We start from the raw sequence: 21,494 nt of genomic DNA, 5'->3' as shown, positions 1-21,494 counted from the left end.
ACAGGCCTTTAGACCTGGCGACTGCATAAAATGACAGTAGGCCGTTTTCAAATAAATTCTGTGATGAATTGAGACAGATGATAACTTATAGAGATTTTTGATCCAAAATTACAATATACTTTGGCCTAGTTTGGTGACCCAAAACCTATGTCTAGTTTACAAGTAAATTATAGGCCTAGCAGCTTAGATAAAAAAACAGGAGGCCATTTTCATAAGCTGTGACGAATAGAGACCAAAGGTGCCCTACATTATGAAGAGTTCTGATCCATAATTAAAATATCCTTCGGCCTCATAAATCATGTTTCATTTACAAGTAAAATCGAAGCAGTTATCCTTCCTTAGCCTACCTAGTAGGCTACTATAACTCGAAACCTCTAGACTCCCAAAACTACCCACCCAAAGGAGGCCCACTTCTCCGGATAACCCCATGAAAACGAACTACGAAATCTCGGAATGGCTTAGGAGTTTCATCCCGAGAGAGAGAGCGAAAAGTTTCATTAAGTATTCATCGGATAAAGACATTAGTATTCGGGAATCAGCGGCAGCGGCAACACTACTGAATTGCGGAGGGTGTGTGCGTACATGCGTATTCTCCCTTCCTGCGCCCGTATCTCCGCTTCTAGGCCTCATTTCCTCCCCCCTGGGCACTCGCAGGCATTTTTCACCAAGGACATTCATATCTGCGTCCCATTTACGCCGCACTTACCTCGGAATATGAAGAAAATAGCGGAAGAAACTACAACCATTTCTTGTTTACACAATAAGCAGCGAAACCGTCGTCAAAAGACAGGTGTATTGAAACAATAGACTGTCGACGGCGGATCCGGAGTCTATTCGACCGTCGAGGCATCCGCTAACGTCAACGCTTCAGATCCTATTAAATAAAGATTCAATACAAATCATGAGAGTTACTGAACTTATAATTCCTATGTCCTTGTGACATCTGATGCTGAAAATACAATTTCTGTTATATGGAATAATATATTAAGCTTAATTAATCCATCCGGAATATCATTACCGTAGGATTCAACTATGATACTCCATACAGCAATACTCTGCAAGATTCGAACCTAATAACGTTAATGATTGCAACGAAGTACTTTTCATCAAAAAATTCTTCGTGCAATAGCCGATAAAATGTCTTGAAATTGGATTCGTTCAGAAAGGAGATGATGGCGACGCTATGGGCTATTATATCAGACAATAAGTCAAAGAATCTACGGTTTATTCTAAGCTGTCGAAACTCTTAAATCATTAAAGTTGCAAACACCATATTATTAATCTTTAATTTTAGGATAAACTTTGGTAGGCTGTTGTACGCTATACATTTACACAAAAAGGCTGAATATCCACACTCCGCAGGATACTTCGACATATAGGACACAAACTTTCACGTTATATGGAACTGTTAGATCGGATACGATGGAAATTTCGATAAAAAAAGACCCCCAAGCACCATAATTAAAAGTGGTATCTACGAAAATTAGTCAAATGCAACGGTATACATAGTAAAACATTATTTGAGAAGTATCAGAAACCCCTACCACATGGGTCTATGAGGTACCGTTAGAGTCTCTATTAATCCAGATATTGCATCGATAGGCTTAGCTGCCTGGAATTCTACTCCTCACTTCTACTGGAAAGATCGAGAGAAGAATGACAACAGGCAATAACTATAAAGTGCAAATAAAAGACCAAAAAGAATTCCCGCCATTTTACTCTTTCTGAGGCCGTTTCCTTCCTATAAAGAACAGCTTAAGGAAAATGCTACCTTAGGCGGCGCCGGCAGGTGTATCGTTACCTAACTGGAGAATTCCATTTACGCAACTTGTTTACAGTTGAACTTGGATGTCACGATACAACACTTATAACAGGCAACGATAACAAATGCACTTGGATTGTTTTCGAGTTCATGAATGAAACGTTTTAAGGTACATATCAGAATGTGAAAATAACACAGGGTAGTATTCTGATACCTGAACCACATAGTTTACATATTTTAGATTTATAACGGATTACGGAGAAAACGTGGAGTATTAAAACTGCTGATTAAATATAGTTCTTCCTGTTATAGATAACAGGAAGACCATTATGAAGGATACTGAGAACTGAATTAACTGAAACTGAACGAAGAAAAAACAGCATGCGCACTCATAGGTTCAAAAATATTTCTAAAAAACAGACTGATACCAAAGCAATAAGATATTTCATCCAGAAGTACGCAACAGCAATAAATACCGTACATGGCTGATCTGATACAAATGGAGTGAAAATAGGATATCTCCACAGAAATGTAATTTCTTTCAGTAAGATTTAAATATACGTAGCCTATGTGTTTTTATGCGTACAGTAGCATGTATGTAGTGCCGCTTTTAAGCCTATTTGACCAATTTGATCAAACTGGGTCCCGCCCCAGTTACCGTTTGAAGCCTTTTCTGTATTCTAAGAGGAATAAACCGCTCCCGAAAACAAGAAATGAATAATGAGGAAGTATTATTTCTCACATTATTATGCATACTATATTAACAGAAATTTTTCACTTGGAAGTCTAGCTTTAAACAAATTAAAAGCCACATAATATTATTTGGATTTCTAAATAACTTTAAAAGTTAACAAAAGGCGGAAATATGGTAATGCATAGCAGACCTTGAAGCAGCTTTAAGTGACACCACAATAAAAACAGAGCACTGATTAAGAGGTAGTTACTGAAACAACTAAAGACGTGAATGGCTTTCTGTTGGCGGAAGAACTTGAAGCTCTGGAAACTTTTCTTCCCTCCAGTGTAATTAAGCCTCAAGCTCTGTTTGAATACCTGGTAGTAAACAATAGATATACAGCATTTCCCAATGTTTTTATTGCTTTGAGGATTTACTTAACAATGCCTGTAACATTCGCATCGGGTGAGAGAAGTTTTTTAAAACTAAAACTAATTAAAAACATACTTATGGTCAACTATTTCACAAGAGAGACTACACAATTTGGTGATGCTATGTATAGAAAGTGACGTTGCTAAAACCACTGACTTTGAAATTATTTTGAAAGACTTTGCAAATAAAAAAAGGCAGAAAATCTTTTTCTACAAGACCTGTGTGTACAAACAGTATGTCTGTAATTGCCTTGCCTTATTTTAAAAATTAAAACTTTCATATTGTCTTTCAATATTTAGTATATCAAGCACTGTTTTTTGGGGGTGGTTAAGACAAGTATACTACGCGAAATATACACATACATCAATTTTCACTTTTCTAATTGAGCCCCGCAATTCCTAGCACTGGCCCTGGGTTCGAGCATACGGAGCCCTGATTTTTCACTAAGTTCAAGAATAAAAAAAATCATAATAAAACTTTGAAATATTCAGACAAATTGATGACAATTCTATTTAAAACAGTTCTAATGTATCCAAAAATTACCTATTTAAGAAAAACTTAAAACTAAAACAGGCAGATACGAAAGCAACCCACCTATGGACCCAAAGAGGGCCGATAGGATGTCATACAAAAAACAAACAGGGAAATAATGAGACGAGAGATTGCAAAAACAAGTAAAAAATGCGCCGAAGTTTCTTCGTTGCAATCGCGTTTTCTGTACAGCCGCTACAGCGTATAATAAAGACCACCGAAAATAGATCTATCTTTCAGTGGTCTTGGTATAATGCTACATGAGCCGCGGCCCATGAAACTTTAACCACGACCCGGTGGTGGCCTATCCTATATCGTTGCCAGAAGCACAATTATGGCTAACTTTAACTTTTAATAAAATAAAAGAGAATGAGGCTACAGGGCTGAAATCTGGTGTGTTGAGGGTTGGAGGGTGGATGATCAACATACCAATTTGCAGCCCTCTAGCCTCAGTAGTTTTTAATATCTGAGGGTGGACAGAAAAATAGCGGACAGAATAAAGTGCGGACGGACAGACAAAGCCGGCACAACAGTTTTCTTTTACAGAAAACTAAAAAGGAAATTAAGAAGACTGGTTTCCCCCTCTGAGTGAACAGAGTAGCCATCATGTTTACTGAGACCTTGCCAGTATGCCACAAACAAAAGCTTCAGGGGTATTTCTCTTATGTTGGGTAAATTATTATTATCATGATGATCAGCCCTTACGAGTATCTTGACGTTACTTCATGGAAACTAAGAATAATTAAAGACCTATAGTAGGAAGCCAAAGGCCCTTTTCTAACCCAGGCCTTGAAATAAAGGGCAAGGGAAAAATGGCAAGACTTAAACCCCCAAAAGCAGCTATTTCCTGCCTCTTAAAGGACGGAAGGTTATATGAGTGAGAGGAAACAGGCGCAGGAGGAAAATTCCACGGCTTAGCAGTGGAGGGAATGAAACAGACACACTGAATCGAGCAGTCAATGGCTCACAGATTTCTACGTGGTAAATGTGGGAAGCGACCGCCTGACGGGTGTCAGAAGGCCATCTAACATAAGGAGGACGTCTCCTAGCCAGCCCAAAAGAACAGTGACCGAAATAGTACCTGTAAAACGACAAGAAGATCAGAATTATAGGCTCGGTTAAATGGACGGTGACAAAAGATTAAGCATCACAAATACTGGAGAAATATTCAAAACATGGGCAACTAAGTCCAATCTAAAACTGCCATCACCGAAAAGAAGGAAATAATTACGCTTTTAAAACAGTGACACAATGCTTTTAAGGCAAATTTAGCAACCTGACCAACATGATGCCTCCGAGAAAAGTTTGAAGTAACCTGGTCGCTGATAATGCTAATAAGTTACAGTTTATTTTCATCAAAAATGTAACTAGAGAACTGAATGAGATGCAAGACAGAGATAAGCAGAAACCGCCTTCGAAGGACGAGATTTGTCTGTGCCGTGGAATCCCTTTTCAGGTACATCATAAGACCTGAGGGAATAAATACTGAAAAGTTAATTTGAGATTGAGCGTCAACAACGGAAAAGGTCTAGTTAAATGGAAGTATTAGAATAAGGGCTGCTTCAGCAGCAAGAGCCCGTGCTGACACAGGGCCAGCTTAGGCTAGAACAGCAACAACGAAGGATTAGGTCAGTCACCCCGTAGAGGGGTAGCGCCACCAGTGCACCTCACGTGGTGCACTGCAGGCATTACCAAGGTTCTTTGCAACGTCCCTTCGGCCCCTAGCTGCAACCCCTTTCATTCCTTTTAGTGTACCTCCGTTCATAATCTCTTTCTTCCATCTGACCTTCCACCCTCTATAACAATTGTTTCAGCGCTGAATGACCTCATAGGTCCCAGTGCTTGGCCTTTGGCCTAAATTTTATGTTCCGTTCTGTTCCGGTTGAATAAGAGCACACTTACATCTAATTAAAAAAGGATGGTTTGATAACTGGGGGGAGAAGACTTTTAAGGCGGGGAGGGATTAACCCGCCCCCCTTTGGAAGATTTCAATTATCAAAAGATAAGAAAAAATTAATGAATTCGCATACTTAATCGGAAAAAAGCTTTTTAAATAAAACTGTATTTTGCTGGGTCATTTATCTGCAAAATATGGCATTTTCATGTATATATTTTATATATATATATATATATATATATATATATATATATATATATATATATATATATATATATATATATATATATATATATATCTCCGTTATAAATTTATATAAGTGATAAATGAATTGGAATCGTGGGGACATTAATGGTTTACGTCAAACCTGAACGCTTTCAAACATTACGATAATGTTGTCAAAAACCTATCCCCAATAAAATATGTTCTGGGCATGATACTGAAGCTTTCAAATTTTAAAGATTCAAGAGGCCTCTTTGAAACCTCATGTTGGCAATAAAAAAATCCTGAAGCTTTCAAATTTTAAAGATTCAACAGTCTGACCTCATGGGCAAAAAAAACCCAAGAGCACAGTCTAGAGAAAGATGAAATAGGAAAATTTGGAGCATTAGAATAGGAGAAAAGTATGAGGCCTGAATATCAAACAATAGACTCTGGAAAGGACCTGTGCCTCTAAGGAGGGCTAGGTGCAAAAGGATCGAACAACGAGTGGAATATATGGCACAAATGGGAACATTTGCCATAATAACGAAGGTTAAAATCTCACCGACAATGGGAAATCATTCAAAGATCGTACGTCTGCCAGCTGAGAACTCTCGAGTGGCACGCGGAAAAAATGTTCTCTACTACGTCATTTCAGATCTTACAGGCTTCTTTCAACACAATCTTAACTAGGGATTGGAGTCGACACTTCAAACTGATTTTAATGCTACTTGTAATTTGGCCCTAAAGTTAGAAAGGAATAGCCTCCGTAACTGAAATGTTAAGCAGCATATATTTGATGCTGCAACGGCTAGTGTTCCGCAGGATATGCAGAAGCTTTTTACCTGTTTTCAGGCGGAATAACTTTTCTGTTGCCTTTTACTGCTATTTCTTCATCTCTAGAAATTTTCACCTAGTCTTTGTTGTTTGATACAAATACTTTTTTTCTGTTGCCTTATACTGCTATTTCTTCATCTCTAGAAGCTTTCACAACTAGTCTCTGTTACTTGATGCATATGCTTTTTTTTTTGCCTTTTACTGCTATTTCTTCATCTCTAGAAGCTTTCACAACTAGTCTCTGTTACTTGATGCATATGCTTTTTTTTTTGCCTTTTACTGCTATTTCTTCATCTCTAGAAGCTTTCACCACTAGTCTTTGTTGCTTGATGCAAATGCTTTTTTTTTGTTGCCTTTTACGGCTATTTCTTCATCGCTAGAAGCTTTCACCACTAGTCTTCGTTGCTTGATGCAAATATTTTTTTTTACTTTTCTGTTGCCTTTTACTGCTATTTCTTCATCTCTAAAAGCTTTCACCACTAGTCTTTGTTGCTTGATGCAAATGCTTTTTTTTTGGTTGCCTTTTCTTCATCGCTAGAAGCTTTCACCACTAGTCTTTGTTGCTTGATGCAAATACTTTTATTTTCTTTTCTGTTGCCTTTTACTGCTATTTCTTCATCTCTAGAGGCTTTCACCACTAGTCTTTGTTACTTGATGTATATGCTTTTTTTTTTTTGCCTTTTACTGCTATTTCTTCATCTCTAGAAGCTTTCACCACTAGTCTTTGTTGCTTGATGCAAATTTTTTTTTTTTACTTTTCTGTTGCCTTTTACAGCTATTTCTTCATCTCTAGAATCTTTCACCACTAGTCTTTGTTGCTTGATACAAATATTTTTTTTTATTACTTTTCTGTTGCCTTTTACTGCTATTTCTTCATCTCTAGAAGCTTTCACTACTGGTCTTTGTTACTTGGCGCAAACACTTTTTATTTTTTACTTTTCTGTTGCCTTTTACTGCTATTTCTTCATCTCTAGAAATTTTCACCACTGGTCTTTGTTGCTTGACGCAAATACTTTTTTTTTTTTACTTTTCTGTTGCCTTTTACTGCTATTTCTTCATCTCTAGAAGCTTTCACCACTAGTCTTTGTTGCTTGATACGAATCCTTTTTTTGTTTTTACTTTTCTGTTGCCTTTTACTTCTATTTTTTCATCTCTAGAAGTTTTCACCATTAGTCTTTGTCGCTTGATACGAATGCTTTTTTTTTATTTTTGTGTTGCCTTTTACTGCTAATTCTTCATCTCTTGAAGCTTTCACAACTAGTCTTTGTTGCTTGATACAAATACTTTTTTTTTTTTTTTTCTGTTGATTTTTTATCTTCTATTTTTCACTAGTCTATGTTGCTTGACGCAAATACTTTTTTTTTTTTTTTACTTTTCTGTTGCCTTTACTGCTATTTATTCACCATTACCACTAGTCTTTGCTGCTTGATACAAATTTTTTTTATTCTTTTTGTTGCCTTTTGATTTCTTCATCTCTAGAAGAATACTTTTTTATTTTTTACTTTTCTGTTGCCTTTTACTGCTATTTCTTCATCTCTAGAAATTTTCACCACTGGTCTTTGTTCTTCATACTTTTTTTTTTCTCTGTTGCCTTTTACTGCTATTTCTTCATCTCTAGAAGCTTTCACCACTAGTCTTGTTGCTTGATACGAGATCCTTTTTTTTTTTACTTTTCTGTTGTCTTTTACTTCTATTTTTCATCTCAAATTACTTTGTTTTATTTTTCATTTCTTCATCTCTTGAAGCTTTCACAACTAGTCTTTGTTGCTTGATACGAATACTTTTTTTTTTTACTTTTCTGTTGCCTTTTACTTCTATTTTTTCATCTCTAGAAGCTTTCACCATTAGTCTTTGTTGCTTGATACGAATACTTTTTATTTTTCTGTTGCCTTTTACTTATATTTCTTCATCTCTTGAAGCTTTCACCACTGGTCTTGTTCCTTGACGCAAATACTTTTAGCTTTCACCACTAGTATTTGTTGCTTGATACAAATACTTTTTTTATTATTTTTCCGTTGCCTTTTACTGCGATTTTTTCATCTCTAGAAGCTTTCACCACTAGTCTATGTTGCTTGACGCAAATACTTTTTTTTTTTTACTTTTCTGTTGCCTTTTACTGCTATTTATTCATCTCCAGAAGCTTTCACCACTAGTCTTTGTTGCTTGATACAAATACTTTTTTTTTACTGACTGTTATAAATTTCAGCGGCCTTGTGAACGGGATTTCTTCTTGCGTCAGCTTCCACAATCAGCAATTTTTGTCGCTTTTTATATAGCCATTTTTCAGCAGCTGTCAGTTGTACTTTTTTTCGATACCTGCCATTATCAATACCGAAAGCCGTTGCTGTCGTATGCAAAATTTTCCTATTGTTAGTAAACGTTACTTTAATTTTACTGTTTGGCATAGGATTCGAATGGAATGGAAGATACAGTTTAGGTCCAAGGCCAAGCCCTGGGATCTATGAGGCCATTCAGCGCTGGAAAGGAAATTGAGAGTAGGTAGGTTTGAAAGGTGTAACTGGAGGAGAACCTGGCAGTTGCAATAATAAACAATTGTTAGGAGAGGGTGGATAGCGTGATAATATGAACTGAGGTACAGTAAAAGAAATGAAAGGGGTTGCAGTTTGAGACCGAAGGGACGTTGCAAAGAACTTGAGTAATGCCTACGGTGCAACCCGTGAGGTGCACTAACGGTACTAAACCCCCTACGGGGGTATGGCATAGGTGACCTTGTTTGCTTCTGGGTCATATGTAATATGATAATCAGTCTCCTGCAGTTAGTTTCAACATATACAGTCACCATTTTCTTCACAAACGCTTTTGCCACTTTTTTCTCAAGTCGTTATGAAAACAAATTAATTTTTCTGTTAGGAATTACCGCTAAATTTTATCACACGTTACCATCACATTTCGGTTTTGAGCAAGCACAGGCCACCACTCTTTGCCCGTTAATATCAAAAGTATTTGTTTCTTTTTAGTTTTTCCGCCATTAGTTATTTGTTTATTGTTTTTACCATTTATTCATGTTACTCGCCACTAAATCAATTTTTCTTCATATCATTGCTGTTACTCTTCAATTTCCTTTGAGTAAAAAGTTTCATTAAAAGCCGCTATGTAGACTTTTCTGCTTATTGAACTGAATTTAACGGAATATAGAATTTTGGCAAAAAGCCAAGCACTGGAACCTATGAGGCCATTCAGCGCTGAAACGGAAACTAACAGTAAAAGGTCTGAAAAATGTAACAGAAAGAAAACCTCGCAGCTGCACTATGAATCAATTATTAAGAGAGGATCGAAAGTAAGATGGAAGAAAGAGATTATGAAAGGAGGTACAGTAAAAGGAACGAAAGGGGTTGCAGCTAGGGACCGAAGGCACGCTGCAAAGAACCTTAAGTAATGCCTACAGTGCACCGCATGACATGCACTGACGGCACTAACCCCCTACGGGGACCACCGGTATTAAATAGGTAAAGAAGACGACCAGTGTTTAACACCTGCCATGAATTTCAGTGTTTATCAGCAGCAACATAAATTTTTGGATTATCACTGAACGTATTTCTGCCCAAGAGTCCTCGGCACCATCATCCATTCTTGGGTCATATTGCATTTTCCATCCTCCCTTTGGGTAGTTGGATGGCTGTTGGCCTTGCAATTCCATCCATTCTAAAAAATGAAAATAAAGAAAGTCTCAGTCACGCTGTTATTTGAAATAATAATAATAATAATAATAATAATAATAATAATAATAATAATAATAATAATAATAATAATAATACAATCATCATCATCGTCATCATCATTTCTTGAAATAATAATAATAATAATAATAATAATAATAATAATAATAATAATAATAATAATAATAATAATAATAATAATAACTGTTCTTGAAATAATAATAATAATAATAATAATAATAATAATAATAATAATAACCTCCCCTCCCTTTCTCACAAACTGTGTTTACCTTCCTGAAGCCCTTGCAACACCACTGCCCTGAAAAAACATCAAGAAACATACCCACTACGTCATCGTACAAACAGACAGACGGGGGAACGGACGGACGGCAGCGCCACATCCTAAATACATCTACTAATTAAACGAGGTCATAAATTCACTCTTTCGTGTCTCTGTCTTTTATGCAAATGAGTCTGGATTTATGTGCGAGAGAATACTGCAAGAAAAACAAACAATTAATTCATATGAATTTATATGAATTCATATGAATTTGTCTTGGTTTGTTTGTGGTTCAGTGACTTCAGTCATTACGGCAGTTTCAGTTCAAATAAGGAGGTAGGTCACTGTAATGATTAAATTGAATTCACTGAATTGAAATGAATTGAATACAGAATTTAGGCCAAAGGCCAAGCACTGGGACCTATGAGGTCATTCAGCGCTGAAACGGAAATTGACAGGAGGAGGTTTTCAAGGCGTAACAGGAGGAAAACCTCGCAGTTGCACTATGAATCAATTGTTAGGAGAAGGTGGATAGCAAGATGGAAGAAAGAGAATATGAAAGGAGGTACAGCAAAAGGAACGAAAGGGGTTGCAGCTAAGGGCCGAAGGCACGCTGCAAAGAACCTTCAGTAATGCCTACAGTGCACCGCATGAGGTGCACTGACAACACTAACCCCCTACGGGGAATAAGGAGGTATGTCACTGTAATGATTACATTAAATTACGGAAGTACTGTAAATTCGGACGCTCAGTCTCCTTGAGGATGTTGTGCAACTGGAACCTCGAAAGTTCAAGCGAAGATGCAACGCATTACTGCCCTAAAACAATTCTCCCTGCGTTTTCATATTTTACTTACATTTTTTGTGTATTTATTTATTTTTTAACTTTTTTTTCTAATGACTGATTTCTTCTTTCTGTATTTCCTGTTACCTTCTGTTACCTCTTAAAAATGAAGATCATAATATTCTTTGGATGCTTGAATTTCAAGTTAGTGGCCCCTTTGGTGGGCTTGTTTCATATGAATAGGGTTCATCTTCTGAATAATAATAATAATAAAAAATAATAATAATAATAATAATAATAATAATAATAATAATAATACATACATACATACATACATACATACGATTATTTTCATCATTACAATTTCATTGTTTACTTACATATTTTATATCCACAAGTAAACCAAAGTAAGATATAGGAATTTTATTAATATACCAAATTATTGTTATTATTATTCATTAGATGAACCCTATCCATATGGAACAAGCCCCCAGGGGCCACTGACTTGAAATTCAAGCTTCAAAAGAGTATGGCGTTCATTTGAAAGAAGTTACAGAGGGTAGGTAATAGAAATAGGAAATATTTATTATTTAAAAATATTTACTTATTTTTATTTAAAAATGTCCTATGTATATTTTTTTTATTTATATATATATATATATATATATGTACATATGTATTATATATATATATATATATATATATATATATATATATATATATATATATATATATATATATATATATATATATGTAATTATGTAATTAATGAATAAACGATGAAATGCTACAAATAAAAATCATTAATTTTTTTCTCAAAGCGTCTGAATGTATGTTTAATCGATTTAATTTTAAAATTTCAGCAATATACCTACTTATTTACTTTAAAAATTCAAAGACCATTCATAAATGCAAAAATTAACGATGGCGCACAACTACACAGTGACAAAAAATAATCCGGTAAAATCCATAATTATTTGTATAGCATAAACAACTGAATTTTGGAACAATATAAGTCAAGAGATTAAACAAGTAAAAAATGCGCAGAAGTTTCTTCGGCGCAATCGAGTTTTCTGTACAGTCTCTACAGCGTATAATCAAGGCCACTGAAAATCGATCTATCTTTCGGTGGTCCCGGTATTGCTGTATGAACCACGGCCCATGAGACTTTAACCACGGCCCGGTGGTGGCATATCCTATATCGTTGCCAGATGCACGGTTATGGCTAACTTTAACCTTAAATAAAATAAAAACTACTGAGGCCAGAGGGCTGCAATTTGGTATGTTTGATGATTGGAGGGTGGATGATCAACATACCAATTTGCAGCCCTCTAGTGTTCGTAGTCTTAATTATCTGAGGGCAGACAGAAAAAGCGTGGACAGAAAAAAGTGCTGACGGACAGACAAAGCCGGCACAATACTTTTCTTTCACTGAAAACTAAAAGGGAAGCTTTCCCTGCAAAAGGCCGAAAGCTTCCACTTTTAACTGTAATTGGCATAGGAATATAAAACTTAGGCCAAAGGCCAAGCGCTGGGACCTATGAGGTCATTCAGCGCTGAAAATAATGTTGAAACAATTGTTAGAAGAAGGTGGAAAGTAAGATGGAAGATAGAGAATAAGAGCGGAGGTATAGTAAAAGGATCGAAAAGGTTGCAGCTAGGAGCTGAAAGAACGCTGCAAAGACCCTTAAGTGATGCCTACAGTGCATCACATGAAGTACAATGATGGCACCACTCCACTACGGAGGTCCATTTTTAGTTTTCTGTAAAAGAAAACTATTGTGCCGGCTTCGTCTGTCTGTCCGCACTCTTTCTGTCCGCCCTCAGATCTTAAAAACCACTGAGGCTAGAGGGCTGCAAATTGCTATGTTGATCATCCACCCTCCCATCATCAAACATCCCCAATTGCAGCCCTCTGGCTTCAGCAGTTTTGATTTTATTTAAGGTTAAGTTAGCCATAATCGTGTTTCTGACAACAATATAGGATAGGCCACCACTGGTCAGTGGTTAAAATTTCACGGGCAGCGGCTCATGCAGCATCATACCGAGACCATCTAAAGACAGATCTATTTTCGGTGGCCTTGATTACACGCTGTGGCGGCTGTCCAGAAAACTCGATTGCGCCGAAAAAAACTTCGGTGCATTTTTTACTTGTTAATCTTCTGACTTGCATTGTTCCAAAACAGTTTTTTACGCGTTTACATATAACTGTGGATTTTCACTGATCAGAACAAAAAACAGTTCAAAAGTCTGGAAGAAATGAAATGGAAAGTTTGAACTTCCACACACCGAGACCTCCAATCACACAGACCATTAACAAACAAAGAATTTTCATAACTAAGTAACTTCCAATGGAATTAAATCTTCCGAACTTTTAAGTGATATATACAGTCGTGAGACTGCACTGTGACCTTTTCTATCCCAGCGGCAGTCCATCTCCCGAAGGCAAAAACCAATGCTATGAGATATCTTGACAGCAATCTTAAACCCTCAAGGCAATTTGTAAACAGGGTTCCTAAGAAATCTGTTCTCAGATATCGCACAACAAATCTGTATTGAAATTCTATAACTACTGCCGATACTGGTAGATCTAATGATGAGTGACGCTGTGATCATTAGTGCTTCTATAATAATCAATATATATATATATATATATATATATATATATATATATATATATATAATTTTACTATCTGCTGAAATGTATTTATGAATATCAGCTTCAACTTAGGGTTCCTTAAGTTCGTTCGTTTTATGCAAGCTGATAAACATATTATATATTCTGAAATATAGCTTAATGCTTGCACTTTCTCCCAGAGAGAGAGAGAGAGAGAGAGAGAGAGAGAGAGAGAGAGAGAGAGAGAGAGAGAGAGAGAGGACCCAAAAAACTAAAAACTCCTTAGTCTTGTTTATGCACGCTTCCTTCCCTCCCCTGGACAACAAGGATTGACGAAGTGTAAGAAGACCCTTGAAGTAAAATCTGCACCAGAGAGCCGGTGCTTTTGACAGGGACCGTCGGAGAACACTGTACCCAGTACCCACACGTGGGTATGAGTGACACTCAAGGAGGAGGGCGACGACGACGACATGGAAGCTGGGTAGCCGTCGAAGAAGAAGAAGAAGAAGAAGAAGAAGAAGAAAGTCCGAGGGTGCCAGAGCCAGACTCTCTTCTTCTGTCCAAACGGGGCAGGAGACCAGGACCCAGGGCATGAGGAAGAGAATCTGAAGTAGCAGCAGCAGCTGTCTGTCGGCTGTCGCAGTGTCAGGCTGACAGTGGTAGCGTCTAGAAGTGTTGTTTTCTGTTGTCGTAGACTATTCTCACTCTTCTTCTTCTACCAGAGTCGACGTTGGCGGTCTCCTCCTCCAAGCGGGACAATCTACTGGCCATGGGATCTTACGTTTCTTGGGGCCGCTCTGATGTCTTCGCTCGCGTCGCTTCTTGATCGGACGATGGTATTTCGTTATTGGTGTTTTCCATTCTACTTTTTGCGCTACTGATCCTGTTACTTCTGTTTCTGTCATTACTATTATTTTCCAGGAACTGTCAGATGATCGCTCTTGACTGTATTATTATCATCTTTTTGTTGTTGTTTATCACTGTCATCCTATTCGACTGGGTGGTTTTTATTATTGTTACTGATGGTGGTTAAACATATGTATAATGCCTGGACTAAATAAGCTTCTGAAAGTTTTTCCTGTGAAATAAAACGTCTGAAAATCGTTTCTCAAATAAACTAGTAAAAAATTCATTGCCTCCATCAAGGTAACATTTTATGAACAGTTTGTTTGTCTGTATGTTAGCAAGACTACACAAAAGGCTAAGCGTGGTCCTGACGAAAATTTGACAGAAGACGATCCTCGTTAATGGGAAAAAATTATCAAATTCAGGAAGAGGAGACAGGAACAAAAAAATCTGGGGAAAACAAGGGCTCTTGTGGGTGGATTGTTCTAGGTTCAAGAAACCGAAAGCCTAGGCACCATTACCGTAGATTTTGATGAACAAATTTAATAGTGAATTTCGTGAGCGAGGAAAGATCATTAGGTTTTGAATTGAAATGAATATGGAATTTAGGCCAAAAGCCAAGCACTGGGAGCGCTGAGGTCTTTCAGCGCTGAAACGGAAATTGACAGTAAGAAGGTTTGAAAGGCGTAACAGGAGGAGAACCTCGCAGTTGCACTATGAAACGATTGTTAGGAGAGGGCTGAGGAAAGTAAGACGGAAGAAAGAGAATATGAACGGGGGTACAGTAAAAGGAAGGGCGGAGATTTGCTGTCCCTGAACGCTCGAATTCCGAATCGTGAGTTTCGTCTATTTACGCACCCAACATCACCTCATTTGCATAGATAAAAATGATTCATCGTAGCCGAAGCTTGAAAATTTAATTAAATTGCCATCAATATTTCTAGGATCATTATTATTATTATTATTATTATTATTATTATTATTATTATTATTATTATTTAACATTTTCATATTCTAACGTTCTTCTGAAATTCACTAATTACTGAACAGAGCATCATTTAACGAATAAGTTAAACGGCGCTTCTTTGAGACTCTGTGTAATTATTATAAGATACAACGTGTTTTCAGATTTCTGATTTCACTTTTTTTATAACCTGGCTCGACGGAGAATTAAAAATTTTTTAAATTATAATCTTTGTAATAATCCTTTTGAACTAGCATATTAAAGTAAGGTTTATATTCTCGTTCATATATATCGCGTGAAATGAGTTAACAGTTTTCTATATAACCCGTTCTAAATTCTTCTCTTTAGTTTAGTTTTCTGTAAAAGAAAAGTATTGAGCCGGCTTTGTCTGTCCGTCCACCCTCAGATCTTAAAAACTACTGAGGCTAGAGGGCTGCAAATTGGTACGTTGATCATCCACACTCCAACCATCAAACATATCAAACTGCAGCCCTCTAGCCTCAGTGTTTTTTTATTTTATTTAAGGTTAAAGTTAGCCATAACCGTGCATCTGGCAACGATATAGTACAGGCCACCACCGGGCCGTGGTTAAAGATTCATGGGCCGCGGCTCATACAGCATTATACCGAGACCACCGAAAGATAGATCTACTTTTGGTGGCCTTGATTATACGCTGGGCAGAAAACTAGATTGCGCTGAACAAACTTCGGCGCATTTTTTACTTGTTTTCTAGTGCTGTGCATTATTTACGCTTAAGGTCTGACAGCACATGGAGACTTGACGGCTGGGCAACCTAAAACAACAGGCTCCCATAACGGAATACAATTTCAGATTCCGCGTTAAGCAGCAACCAACCTAGCAGAGCACTTCCCTGTCTCTGAAACGTAGTAAAAACTAATCATTCGATCAACTGAATCAAGACAGACCCATAAAGAAAACACGAAACAGAAACGCGGAATAAAAACAAAACTATGAATTAGGAACAACAGACAGAAACTCGAGACAGAGAAAAGACAATATCCTGGTCTGTGCCTATGAATTTTGTACGTGATTATTACAAGGGCTGGGAGCTGTCACCAGCGGTTCACAAAATCACAACAACAAAGGCAAGAGACTGACAGGGGTTGGGGTTGGGGTGGGGAAGGTGTGCTCTTCTTCGATGCACCTACAGTATTCAATTTGTTCTCTCTCTGTTTGAACCAATTTCGTTGTTGTTCGTCCCATAATGCACCGGAGGGTCTAGCGTAGATCAGAATGTTTCGTCTTCATCTACGAGGATTTTTTTTTTTTTTTGGTAGTTATAAGACCTATACGACATTAAAGGAAGATTATGGAACTAATTATATATGTAGCTATGGATTTAATTATCAGTATGAACAATCAAGTCATATATTACTGAAAACCACAGGCTAGAGAAATGCCACCAGGACAAAAATTCACCTCTACCTCCCAGGTGAGAGAGAGAGAGAGAGAGAGAGAGAGAGAGAGAGAGAGAGAGAGAGAGAGAGAGAGAGAGAGAGAGAAGTGCTACTGTTTTCAGGACTTTGATATAAAAACAAAGTACCTTCCTGACAGACAGACAGATAGACAGGATAAATACTGTAATTAACTTCTTTCCAAATTCTCTGATGAAGTTAGATAAAAAAATTAATAAATAAAATAAATACATAAATAATAAAGACTCGGATGTAAGGTATGCATAAGTTACAATAATCATAACACGGAAAATAGATTATATCGGTCTGCCAAGAAATACTACAGTAATATACACAGTATTGAAGAACATACAAACATGCTTATCTACGCCCAAAGCCAATAAAAGAATAGGCGACAGAATACTTACAATGTACTGTTTTCGGAATGTTAGAAATATTGTTCTAAACGGAGACTATTCTAAATTCAAGATTTGTTACGGAATATAATATAGAATTTAGGCTAAAGGCCAAGCGCTGGGACCTAAGACGTCATTCAGAGCTGAAAGGAAAATGAGAGTAAAGGGTTCCAAAGGTGAAACGGGGGGAAACCCTCGCAGCTGCACTGGGAAATAATCGTTAGGAGAGGATGGATAGCAAGATGGAAGAAAGATCATATGAATGAAGGTACAGTAACAGGAATGAAAGTGGTTGCAGCTAGGGGCCGAAAGGACGCTGCAAAGAACCTTTAGTAATGCCTACAGTGCATCCCGTGAGGTGCACTGACGGCACTATCCCCTACGGGCTTCAGAGCTGAAAGGGCTATTGAGAGGAAAAAAGTTTTACAGGAGTAACTGGAGGAGATGAATCAATTATTAGGAGAGGATGGAAGAAAGATGGAATATGATGACAGGAGGTACAGTAAAAGGAACGAAAGAGGTTGCAGCTAGGGGCCGAAGGGACGCTGCAAAGAACCATAAGTAATGCCTACAGTGCATCACATGAGGTGCTCTGACGGCACTACCCGCCTACAGGGCATTTTCTTCTGAAGAATTATGTGATTCATAACTTTGTAGGTGATTAAGATATATCACTTCAAAACAATTTTGTACATGACAAACATCATTCAATGAAACAGAAGCAAGCACAAAATTATGAACATTAACTTGGAGAGAATTACATATAATATCATAATTTATTAATTCCGAAAACTAACTGGCGCATAATTATCATAATTCACTTACAAAGCACCAAATGAAATTCAGGTATTATTATAAACCTATCAAACAGATTATTATGTGGTTAAAATATGTTGATAGTATGGCATTATTTTGTTACATAATACCACTATGAAGCCAGCTGCTAAATAATTATTCACATCCAACCCACAACTGTCATACTGGCAATCACTGCTATCTCCAATGGAGTAATTAAGCCTATACAGTACAGGTAATTTTAATCAAGCCTAGCTAGCACAATTAAATATATTCAATGTGATCTGTAATAACAAATCGCGTATGAAACGAGTGAATCAGAACAGAAGTCCAAATAAATTCATTTTTAACATTGCAATGTTATCAGAAGACAGGGTTGCCCTTGGTAGAAGAGGTTGAGGTAGGCCAAAGGAGACGTGGTTCAGGACAATAGGGCGAGAAGCAGGAGACGAGTGTTTGGGAGATCTTGAGGAGTTAGCCCGGGACAGAATGTGGTAGCATGAGTTCGTCGAGGCGCTCTGCAACCCCGTGGGTGCAACAGGAAATGACTGATTGACTGATTGATTGGTAAGTAATCTAAGAAGTAACTTCATCAATGAAGTACAGCTAAATAGATCAGAGAACCTATACTGAAGATTTTACGCCAATCATGAAGTTTTTAAGTAATATTGTGGAATAACTAAGCATGTCATTGCTAAGATGTCATCTGACTGTCGTTCAATAAACAAAAATCAGCGACGAAATATTTGCATACCGAATAAATTATGTTAAAAGTTCCCTAACCAAAAACTGTCTTCATAAGTTGCAAAAAAAAAAAAAAAAACACACAGACTATTACGTTGTTTATGAAACAAAATAAATTCCAGCATTTATTTTAGATCAGCTAAATATTACAAAGCATTGCTTTTGAAAAAATAAAATGGAACAGAACACGGCAAACAGAATAGGGACTTAAATTACATTTTGGAGTGACAGAATAAAATTATAAAATTCATAAGGGCATAATTTTTTGAGTGAGAAGGTAATCCAGTATTTAAGATGGAGTTCTGGAATAATACATAGCACCATTTACAACTACCGACTAATTAAGTAAATTACAGCGGAAATTACAGACTGACCAAAAGGCATATCATTACCCAGAAGTAAATATAAAGTTAGTGGAATGGAATACAGAATTTTTGGTCAAAGGCCAAGCGGTGGGACCCATGAGGTCATTCAGCGCCTGAAAGGGAAACGGAGTAGAAAGGTTCGAAAGGTGTAACAGGAGGAAAACCTCAAAGCAGTTGCAATATGAATCAATTGTTAGGAGAGAGTGGAAAGTAAGCTGGCAGAAAGAATATGAAAGAAGGTACAGTAAACGGAATAAAAAGGGTTGCAGCTAGGGGCCGAAGGGACGCTGCAAAGAACCTCAAATAATGCCTACAGTGCGCCGCATGGGGTGTTAGTAATGAACTCGTGTTATCAATGATTTGGAAAAATATAACTGCAAGTTACTGAACTCTTCAATAATAAGACTAACTTTAAAGTCCTGAAATAGCGTACTACACTCAGTAGTAAATAGTATTTTCGGATGCATAATTTTCGTATCCAATTATCAAAAAAGGCATTATTACGATAACGCGATAATTGCAAACGATAAGATCAATAACAAGCATGGCGTCGTTAGCCTGACAAGTGTCATTAATCAGAGCTGCAATCAAATTACGCAATTACAGATCATTCAAGTGAAATTTTGATATCAACTGAGTATCTTATTTTGTCAGCGATGATAGACGCAGATTTGACGCACCATTTCAGTAATTGCATCCTAAGATATTATCCACTGATTTATTGAGGAAGTCTAAGAACGGTAAACTAATTTATTGTGAAAGTTTATAAACTGCAAGCTAACCCATTGATAAAGTCTACAAACGGCAAACTACTTTACTGAGGAAGTCTATGAATGTTAAGTTGATTTATTGACGAAGTCTGTAAATGAAATGAATTTACTGAAGAAGTCTGTAAATGAAATGAATTTACTGAAGAAGTCTGTAAATGAAATGAATTTATTGAAGAAGTCTGTAAGTGAAATGAATTTAATGAAGAAGTCTGTAAATGAAATGAATTTATTGAAGAAGTCTGTAAATGAAATTAATTTATTTCGGATGACAGTAAATTTCGTTAGCTGGGAGTCGGCCACAAGGAGAACGGCGGTCATGAGCAGTTTTACCGTAATTCTTAACATAATCTATTCGTTATGCAAATATTTCGTCGCTTATTTCAGTTTTCTGTAAAAGAAAACTACTATGCCGGCTTTGTCTGTCCGTAAACACTTTTTTCTCTCCGCTCTCGGATCTTAAAAACTACTGAGGCTAGAGGGCTGCAAATTGCTATGTTGATCATCAACCCTCCAGTCATCAAACATACTAAAATGCAGCCCTCTAGTCTCAGTAGTTTTTATTTGATTTAAGGTTAAAGTTAGCCATAATCGTGCTTCTGGCAACGATATAGGATAGGCCACCACCGGCCTGTGTTTAAAGTTTCGTGGGCCGCGGCTCCTACACCACTACCGAAACCACTGGAAGATAGATCTATTTTCGGTGGCCTTGATTATACACTGTACAGAAAACTCGATAGCGCCGAAGAAACTTCGGCGTAGTTTTTACTTGTTTGTTTATTGAACGACAGTCAAATGACATCGAAGCAATTATTTGCTCAGTTATTCCACAATATTACTTGTTAGGTCAGGTCAGGTCAGGTCGGGCTAACAGTCACATTATCCCCAAACAAGTTTTCCAATGTTTACGAATACTTTTATTCGGAAAACTATTACTGTCATAATAACGCATGCAACTGAGGTTAACAATGGAGTTTTTCACCGACAGCATAACTAATAAGAGTATGTTGCCCTAAAATGGAAAACTGCAGCATCCGCAAAATTTTCGAAATTGAGATATGCCACCTACTGGGCTCGTGAAACACTAATACACAAATTACTGCAGTTTCAAAATGATTCTTCAATGCTTTCCATGAGTATTTAGGGGGTCCCATTTGCAGTATCTGCAAGACCAGTAGTAAGGCAAGGGAGTATCTACCGTTTTTCTCAGTTTTGTATTTTTGCAGATACTGCAGTCTTCCATTTTAGGGCAGTATGGGATCCCGCATCATTTAAGAACTCTGCAAACGCTAACAAATCACTTTATCACTTGACGAATATTGCCCCCAGTTATCGAAGAACTGTATAAATCTAGGATGAATCATTCAAATAATTTCGACGTATTTCATAACTGGACGAAATCTGAACACAAGTTACCATACTGATTACGTAGTGACTGCATAAATCTTTGTGCTTGTGTCCTTTTTATTAAAAATAGGGACCAAAGACATGC

General features: G+C 37.1%; 2 protein-coding genes across 13 annotated transcripts in view; one reads left to right on the top strand and one right to left on the bottom strand.

Annotated features, from left to right (window-relative positions):
* LOC136829498 (protein split ends-like) overlaps positions 1-21,494 on the bottom strand; it is a 162,355-nt gene that overhangs the window by 50,405 nt on the left and 90,456 nt on the right. For 3 of the 12 annotated variants that reach the window (XM_067088272.1, XM_067088267.1, XM_067088276.1), the window contains one exon: positions 707-874. The exons of 2 other annotated variants lie outside the window; for them this stretch is intronic. The gene's annotated coding sequence lies outside the window, so the exon portion shown is untranslated. Of the gene's footprint in view, positions 1-582; positions 875-9,827; positions 9,997-21,494 lie in introns of those variants that run through there. 7 more of the 12 variants (XM_067088274.1, XM_067088278.1, XM_067088269.1 and 4 more) reach the window with 3 other exon arrangements.
* Positions 14,337-21,494, top strand: part of LOC136829497 (matrix metalloproteinase-21-like) — a 101,766-nt gene continuing 94,608 nt past the window's right edge. Inside the window, exon 1 of the mRNA XM_067088266.1 lies at positions 14,337-14,526. Coding sequence (XP_066944367.1) covers positions 14,491-14,526 — 36 coding nt within the window. The 5' untranslated portion in view covers positions 14,337-14,490. The remainder of the gene's footprint in view (positions 14,527-21,494) is intronic.

This window comes from Macrobrachium rosenbergii, chromosome 44, assembly GCF_040412425.1.
Source record: "Macrobrachium rosenbergii isolate ZJJX-2024 chromosome 44, ASM4041242v1, whole genome shotgun sequence".
Classification (NCBI taxonomy): Eukaryota; Metazoa; Arthropoda; class Malacostraca; order Decapoda; family Palaemonidae; genus Macrobrachium; species Macrobrachium rosenbergii.
The sequence above is the reverse complement of the archived record's forward strand: the minus strand, read 5'-3'. Positions and strand labels throughout refer to the sequence as shown.